The 8585-nt window shown below is 36.6% G+C and overlaps 2 protein-coding genes across 5 annotated transcripts; both read right to left on the reverse strand.

Moving 5' to 3' along the window:
* Window positions 1-637: 637 nt before the first annotated feature.
* On the reverse strand, window positions 638-2848 carry tsen15 (TSEN15 tRNA splicing endonuclease subunit). Of its 3 annotated transcripts, XR_006153940.1 has the most exons (6): window positions 2280-2667; window positions 2114-2195; window positions 1884-2019; window positions 1698-1768; window positions 1486-1588; window positions 941-1075 (listed from the first exon to the last, which is right to left on the reverse strand). XR_006153940.1 is itself a non-coding variant. In XM_019115083.2 (4 exons), exons 2-4 carry the CDS (start codon window positions 2181-2183, stop codon window positions 907-909), a joined length of 375 nt encoding a protein of 124 aa, XP_018970628.1. In that variant the 5' UTR covers window positions 2184-2195; window positions 2731-2848; the 3' UTR covers window positions 638-906. The 3 variants fall into 3 exon arrangements, 2 of the variants coding, with proteins under 2 accessions (XP_018970628.1, XP_018970612.1); XM_019115083.2 differs by lacking the exons at window positions 1486-1588; window positions 1698-1768; window positions 2280-2667 and adding an exon at window positions 2731-2848 and having other exon boundaries at window positions 638-1075; XM_019115067.2 differs by lacking the exons at window positions 1486-1588; window positions 1698-1768 and having other exon boundaries at window positions 638-1075; window positions 2280-2635.
* A 617-nt stretch (window positions 2849-3465) lies between these two features.
* acbd5b (acyl-CoA binding domain containing 5b) lies at window positions 3466-8565 on the reverse strand. 2 transcript variants are annotated; one of them, XM_019114932.2, is made up of 13 exons: window positions 8356-8565; window positions 8019-8103; window positions 7783-7903; window positions 7579-7651; window positions 7353-7482; window positions 7138-7209; window positions 6896-7030; window positions 6614-6672; window positions 5438-5615; window positions 4354-4553; window positions 4063-4110; window positions 3846-3955; window positions 3466-3716 (listed from the first exon to the last, which is right to left on the reverse strand). In XM_019114932.2, exons 1-13 carry the CDS (start codon window positions 8371-8373, stop codon window positions 3707-3709), a joined length of 1239 nt encoding a protein of 412 aa, XP_018970477.1. In that variant the 5' UTR covers window positions 8374-8565; the 3' UTR covers window positions 3466-3706. The 2 variants fall into 2 exon arrangements, with proteins under 2 accessions (XP_018970477.1, XP_042573590.1); XM_042717656.1 differs by having other exon boundaries at window positions 8019-8111.
* Between the last annotated feature and the right edge of the window lie 20 nt (window positions 8566-8585).

Raw genomic sequence — 8585 nt, forward strand, 5'->3', positions numbered from 1 at the left:
CCTTCGGAACACAATTTAAGATATTTTGGATGAAAGCCGGGAGGCTTGTGACTGTCCCATAGACTGCCAAATAAATAACAGTGTCAAGGTCCAGGAAAGTGTGAAAAGCATCGTCAGAATACTCCATCTGCCATCAGACGTGCAATCTGGGTTATATGAAGCGACAGGAAGACTTTTTGTAAGTGAAGAAAACAAAAATAACGACTTTATTCAATTCCTTTGTCAACAGTCTCCTCTGTGTCTCTCCATATCAGCGTATGCTGTGTATGCTCTTCTGTATCAACCGCGCCAACATCAACTCTCATTTTTATTTCAAATCAAAGCTAAATACATGTAGAAACAGCGCATCCTTGTGGCGCGGATGATACAGAACAGCATACGGTGTTATGGAGAGACACAGAGGAGTCTGCTGACAAAGCAATTGTTGAATAGTCATTATTTTTGTTTTCTTCACTTACAAAAAGTGTTCCTGTCGCTTCATTTAACCCAGATTGCACGTCTGATGGCAGATGGAGTATTCTGACGACAACTTTCATACCTTTCCTGGTCCTTGACACTGTTATTTATTTGGCAGTCTATGAGACAGTCTCAAGCCTCCAGGTTTTCATCCAAAATATCTTAAATTGTGTTACGAAGACAAACAAAGCTTTTACGGGTTTGAAATGACATGGGGGTAAGTGATTAATGACAAAAGATTTCATTTTGGGATGGAGTAACCCTTTTAGGTTTGGAACAAGGGGTGAATAAATGACAAGATTTGGAAGAACTATTCCTTGGTTCACCCAATCTCTCTCATCCACAAAAATAAAATGAGTTCAGAAATGTATTCGAACTGTAAGTACTACCCAATCCTCACATCTGGAGAGTTAGGAATCACAGTCTGTCTGTATCATCTGGGTGTTTCTCTCATGTCTGTAACCTCCGTTTGCGATGCTGTCGGCGGCCTTGGTCTCGAATGTCCACAGGAGGGTCAGGGGTCAGAAAACCATCACACAGTCTCTGATACACCAGAGTGGAGTCCGAAGCCACTGCACACAAGAGCATCGGGGCACCTCTGTCCAATATACACCGCAACCTGTGAGAGACAGAGGAAATCACATTATCATACGTGTTAAAGCATAATCACATTAAGGCATATAAGGCAGGTTTCAACTCAAGTCATGTGTCCTTGCCAGAAACCATCTTAACAACACCTTATGCTCGGAAACACTTCATATAATATTTGGTAGCGATATGAGATGTATGTGCAAATCTAATGTATGAAAATTTGTTTTATGACCTTTTTAAATGTACATTAATGCTGTTAAGAATTATTAGTCAAGGGTTATTATAAAGCACTACCATACATTCCTTTTAAAATAGTGTAGATATGAATGCCACAGATTTTATTAGGCAAATATGTTAAAGCTGCTACAAGCTTTTTTTTTTGTTTTGTTTTTTGAATACCCAACAAATACCACAGAAATATATTTCCTGCAAAATCACCTGTTAACAGAAAAAAATTCTGTTCTGTCTGAGTGCTTTAGCCAATCAGAACATAGATGTAGCTCTCAGCCAGTCTCAAGAAGCCACTAACCAAACCAAACAGCTGCAAAGCAAATCACAACATTACGAACTTGTTTAATTAAAACGAGTTGAATTTTAAAAATTTAAGTATTTGAAATTGAGACAAAAAACTAAAGTACAAGACTGTGTACTTAATTGAGAGACGGTTAAAACTGCAGTCCATGAAGCATAAAAACCAGTGTGAACGGCCCCATTGGGAAACCTGTTTGGAAACAGTTCTTTCAATTCCGTTGGTAAGTCTGTCACAGAAGCTTTAACACATCCTGGCTCAAAAGCTGCTGCTTAGTAATGACAGTATTACAGTAAAAGTCTCGTACTCTCTGTGTTTGATGGATCTGTGTGAAGGCAGAGGGAAGATCATCTGAGCTGCTTCTCCTTCCTTCTCTCGAGCCTCCAGAAGAACCGCCTGTAACTCTGGGCAGGAAACTCCAACCACCTCTTTCCATTTACGCACTGCAAATGAAAAACACACAAAAGGGTAATCAATCATTTTATAAACTCTGTGTTCAGTTTCTAGCAAAGTAACGTTACTGCTGTTTTTCCTCACCTTCCGTCAGATCCATGTACACCAGGAAGGCAGCATATACTTGAGCACTGTCACCGACATCTAAATGCATCAGGTCTTGATACTAAAGAAAACAATTAATCAAATTACATTTATCCAAACATGTAATGAATCAGTTTATATTAACAGGAATGTTACTTGCTCTTACGACGGCGTGCTGCTGGATCCAGTTCGGAGGATCTGCTCGATTTACTTCGTCCATAATATTATTAAACTCTCCTCCTTTTATTTCTTAAACCGTAAACTGAATAAATGCATGACACTAAAACTGTTTACAGATTCACCACGTGCACGTATATCCTTCCGCACTCGTAGATTACGAATCCTACTACTCCAAAGGCACGTCTCATGAATATTAAACGAGTTGCGTGGTAACTGTCCTCGAGCGTCCAATCACGTGAGTTCATTCGCCGGAGTGTAGCGACTACGAGCAAATCAGCGTTGTCTACTGGGCGAACGTCATATAACGTAATTAATATTCATAAGCCTTCGCCATAGTAGTGTTCTTGACCGCACAAACTTTTCCTCCTAAATGTTATGTCCGCAAAAAGGTAGCTTTATAGTTAGACAATGAATTTATAGTTTTTATATAAACGTACCTGCTCTCAGACCATCTTCCATAGCGGTTTAATGCTTCTCTACCCCCTGTACATGCTCATAATTTTTGGACACAACCAGATTGTTATTGTCCTCCCTTTATTTGAGTCCGTGTGGAACACGCGACAGTATCTCAATGGGCCGACATTGAGTCTCTTTGATTTACACATTGTCTGGCTCTTCAGCAGTCAGAAACACAGTGAACCATTCAAACACTTTATTCAGCTTACAAACAAATTACCCGCTTTACAATAACAATAACATTCTTATAAATAATGTATGTCTGCAGCTTAATAAATTGACTTCTTGCATTCTCGTCCTCTTAATGGTCCACATACACAGTCTGAGCTATTCTCTTTGATACAATGAATTTGTCCACAGTCCATTTGCAAAAGCCATAACAGAAAAGGTCTTTAAAAGCGGATATATAAACAACCTGCACTCATAGTCATATAAACAACCATTAGTACACAATAGAAACTTAAATTGAATACAGTAACATTGTAAAATATTATTGCAATTTAAAACTATTTTCTATTTTAATATACCTCAAAATGTAATTCATTCCTGTGACGGCGAAGCCGAATTTTCAGCATCATTACTCTAGTCTTCAGTGTCACATGATCCTTCAGAAATCATTCTAATATGCTGATTTATAATCAATAAACATTTCTGATTATGATCAGTGTTGAAAACATTTGTGCATTTCTTTCAGGATTCTTTGGTGAACAGAAAGTTCAAAAGTACAGCGTTTATTTGAAATGGAAATCATTTGTATATTATAAATGACTTTACTATTACTTTTGAATAAAGTATTAATTCCTCCTTACTGATGCCAAACTTCTGAACAGTAGTGTGTATCCTTATTAAGGTCCTGAGGCTCAGTGTGGCTTCACGATATTCACTGCTGTATTTATATCAGATACGACTCCAGACCGCGTGAAAGTCTTCAGGAGCTGCACAGCTGGTAACGAATCTTCACTTCACTCTTAACCATCGACAACCACAACACAGACAGTGTTTTAATCAACATTATTTCATCACATCGAATATAAAGAAAAGTGGTACTTTTATCAACATATAGTTTATAGTTAACAGTGCATGAATGAATACTTACCTCCTCCTCTTCTGTAAGTAAAACTGCACCAGCCAGTGCACAGCAAAGGGCCAGATAACTGTCAGTGCTACAGTGATAGGGGACAAGTGTAAAGGCCACCAGAGCAACCTCTAAAAAACAGGATAAATACAGATATGATTAATAATGTCTATTAATATAAAGTTGCATTTCAGACGATGACAGTCCAAGTATTTAAAGTAACAAACCATAAACAGACCTTTTTTGGTGACTTAGAGTGCTGAGTTTTGAGAGGAAGGATTTCAGCCTAAAACAAAACAAAAACAGTAAATCAGTATATTAGAATGTTTCTGAAGGATCATGTGACACTGAAGACTGGAGCAATGATGCATCACAGGAATCAATTACATTTTACAATGCATTACGATATAAAACAGTTCGTTTTAATTGCATTAATATTTCACATTGATCTTACTGTATTTTGATCCAAGTAAATGCAGTCTAGGCTTGTGGTTACTTGTTTTGAGTCATATTTTGGTGCTGGTCTTACTTGTGATGCTGTGAGAAGCTCCAGTGTGGTCAGTCTGTGCAGCACATCCTGCATATCGTCCTGTAACTGTGACAACATCACAGCGATCTGTGGGTTAAACGCTCTCTCTTCAGTCTCACAGCACTGAGCACTTCCTTGGCAACTGCGCTCTTTTAAGTCATTATGTTCATCTGGTAGATTAGTTCCTGTTAACTGACAACCTGAGGATATATGAAATACAAATCATCCATATATGCTATAAATGGTCTCCAGATCAAAATGTAACAATCAGTTACAAGAGTGTATCTCTGCTGCTGACATTGTTACATAATTAAACACAGCACAAACAACAAATACTTCAGCCCTATAAAGCCTACTTTATCATATTTGATCCTCCAAATTATCAATATGATCTTATTAATATCTTAAGACGAACATTTAGTACACTGAAGCAACTTAGGTTTACTTGATTATCCATACGCCATTATTTAGAAAAAAAACATGTTAGTGTCAAATATGATCCATCAAGCTTTAGAGGAAATGTTATTTGTACTGCATTTAATTATTCGTTAGTGATATGTATTCTGCTATGTCACTGATTTACATCAAAAGCTATCAGAATTACATCTTTCATTTTGACCATATAAATACCAGCAACTGCACCAAAATTAATATTTTTGCACAGTTTGACCCTCTGAATAAAATTCAGGTTTTTCCCTCCTCGAGTATGAGCTCCACATTCTCACTAGATCATACTATATGAGTCATAAAATCCATATGTATTTAAATATTTATATATTTGACACATCTGAATTTTATTCATTTTTATGTTTCAATAAACAAACCAAAAAAAATGTTTTAAAAAATCTGACTATTATTTCATTGGCCTTACAAGCCCATAGCGATGAAAGACAATATAGACAACAATAAATGCAACAGCAATAGTCTTGCCTTATAAGGAAATGATTCCTAGCAGAAGTATAATAGTATTCACTCGCATTGTACGTTTATACAAATGCTGGTGGAAAATTGGCTTGTTGATCACATTATTGCTTGTTGACGTCACGGTGCTCAAGACTTATTCAAACACTGACTGGAGCCCAACCTCTTCCACTGCCTGCTGAGATTCTGTCAGTTCGGACCGGTCCACGTGACGGTGGGTGGGGGACAGGGGGTGTATTTCCATCCTGACTCCCACACTGAGGCTCTCTGTTTCCCCCTTGTTTCACGTGGGCCCCAGCCACGCTCACATCTGCCAAATGCACCCTGGGAACTCCCGAACCCTAGGGACAGCATCACATACTCCCATTTATATCGCTCTGAGATGACATGACAAACAAATACATTTCTTCCTTTAGTTCTCGCTCTCTCTTTCTCTCCAAAAATGTCACAACTCTATTGATGGACTGCAGTTGATGTCTTAATTCATGTTTTTGCAAAGCATTTCGAATCCAACTTAACACTTTCAAATTTCTGGTGATTAGTGACCTCATAATAACATGATGGATTCTATGGACTCAACCCAGATTATAATTCACATTAATGATTGTTGTTTCAAGGGTTTGTCTGAATTTGAAGACTTCAATACTAAGGTCAACATGAAAGTGTTTAATAAGTTAATCAGCTTATTGAAAGAACTAAATAAGCATTTTACTAGAGAGTGAATTTCACAAATCTCACACATGTCCAGGTCACACTGAACCTCAAAATTAAAAGAAAATGTAATCCTATTAAAGCCAAAAATTTTAGGACAATTATGAATATTTTCAGAACCTGTTCTTTTTGTAGTTCTAAATATTCATATACACTAGATTATATAAAAAGATTTTTATTTTTTTACAAAAGTTTATTATTTTAAATACATTTTAATAAAATCTATTTATAAAAAAAATGCATCACAGTTTACACAACTGTTGATAATAATAATAAATGTTTAATAAATCAGAACGATTTCTGAAGGATCACGTGACACTGAAGACTGGAGTAATGATGCTGAAAATGAATAGGAATAAATTACATTTTAAAATATATGAAAATAGTCATTTTAAATTGTCATAATATTTTAAAATATTACTGCAAATAAATGCAGCCTTGGTGAGCAAAATATGTTTTCCTTCAAAAACATTAAAATCATAATAGAATTTCTATATTAAAGAGAATTATGATTATGAAGTTTTACACTTGCATTTATTTCAATTCTGCAAAATGCATGTTTTTCTTTTCTTTATTTTTAAGCTTCTTGAGCCTGTGAAAGACTTGAAAACATGACTGGAGACTGTACCTTCTCTTGTGTCGCTGGATTTTCCATTGAGTCACTGAACATCTCATCGTCTGAGTCATCTGCGTGATATTTGGGGAGAATGATGCTGTCAAATCACATTTTCAAACACAGATTTACTTTATATACCACTGTAGTTTCATTAAATGACTGCTAAATCTTTTTTAATCAGAGTGCAAAACAAAACTTAGCCCCCAAGTCTTGTATTCCCCAACACAACTGCTAGTTGGGAGAAACCGTTTATGCCTTGGGCCTAGAAAAGGAATTAAAGACCAGAAACTATACCATAAGCCAATTCCTCCTCTTCCTCCTCCGTGTTCAGCGAACTATGAGCGTCCTCGGTTGAGGAGGACATGCTGTTCTCCTCACTTCCGTTAAACACTGATAAAGCTCCTCTCCCTGCTGCAAATGTGCTTGAGTCTGCAGAACAGAAAAGAGCTGAGAAGTCCTCAAATACGGGGTATGAATCATTCCAGATCACTGTCTTGCTGATTTCACAAAATAAAGACACAGAGTTGTTGCTGTACCTTTCCTCCTCTCCTCCATCTCAATGTCATCTTCCTTGTTTTCCACATTAATTTCACTTTCCCCCTCTTCAACTTTCTCAGCAGCATCATCATCAGTTTTTTCAGGATTAGTGTAAATAATAAATATTAAATATGAAATGTTAATTTAAGCAGGCACAGGTATTGTAAGGACAAATCTTATGGTTAAGTACTTTAAATGCTTCTAAATAAAGTACCTGTGGATAAAGGTGCTGCTTTACTGACTGCATCATCATCATCATCATCTTCCAACACTATCTCATAAAATGGGTCAAGAGCGTCCATTAATTCTGCCATCCTCTCTGTGACCGGGATCGTTTCAAGTATCTATGATAAAACATTTGATTGTTTCTGGATTAAACTATTTGTATTGATACCTCAATATGATAGAGCTTCATCTCTGGGATCTAGACAACTACCAACCAGCTGTATTTCCTGAACATATTCCTTCATGGCTTGGTCCTTTGACATGTTTCCCAAGGTTTTCCATGCCTCCCTGCAGAGAACACACATGTGTTTGGGTTTAATATTCATATTTATATTTACAAAAAGTAAACATTTCAGTTGAATAGAAACAGCATATTCAAAATGGGCATGTAAAATCATAATTTGGTGATTGATATTTACCATTTAGCTTTACCAATAGGATCCCAAGAGTTGGGTTTGGGGGTGTCACATGGTCCTGCTGTGGCTTGTTTGTAGTAACTGTAGAACATAACCAGCATATCATCAGACAGGTCATAGGAGCCTGTGTGAAATGAGGAGAGAATGATTAAAAGAAGATCATTTATTGTTATTTAAATAGAAAACCATGTAGTTCAATACTTGACACTGATGTTTAATACTTAATATAGAGGTAGTACCATCTTCAGGTAAGCTTCGGATCACTTTAACAGCCGCTTCAAACCTCCTCTGAATGGATTTGGGATCTTCCATTGCAATAAACATCTAACCAGCTGACGTGGACCAATAAGCATATCATGTTAATAAGGTAATAATTTAAATGTAGACTTAATACTTATTTAATATGTAAATTATATATTGCACACCTTCGGTTAAGTAGTAATATCAGGCTAAATAATTAACCTTTTAAAAATAAACATTTCGCCAGCTTAAGAAATTACTCTGTAAACTCTTTAAAAATTATATCCGAAATTTTAGGACAAAAAGCAAAACACCACATAAAATATTACCACTCACCTCCTGTGTTCCGTCCATCTGAAAAAAAAAACAAAAACACTTCAGTGCGTCCTCTTAGGTATTAACTGAAACAGTTGCAGTTGGGGGGATGTAGTTTCCAATGACGCCAGACCCAATAGTGATGAATAGAATGTAGCGCGCCTTTATCCTACATGATCCACAATGCCTTGCGAAAGGATATTTAAACGGCTTTTGCTCGTGCTGAGATTTTTAGCAAGAAGCTGTCCGTT

The sequence above is a fragment of the Cyprinus carpio genome, chromosome B2, assembly GCF_018340385.1.
Source record: "Cyprinus carpio isolate SPL01 chromosome B2, ASM1834038v1, whole genome shotgun sequence".
In the NCBI taxonomy this organism is placed as follows: Eukaryota; Metazoa; Chordata; class Actinopteri; order Cypriniformes; family Cyprinidae; genus Cyprinus; species Cyprinus carpio.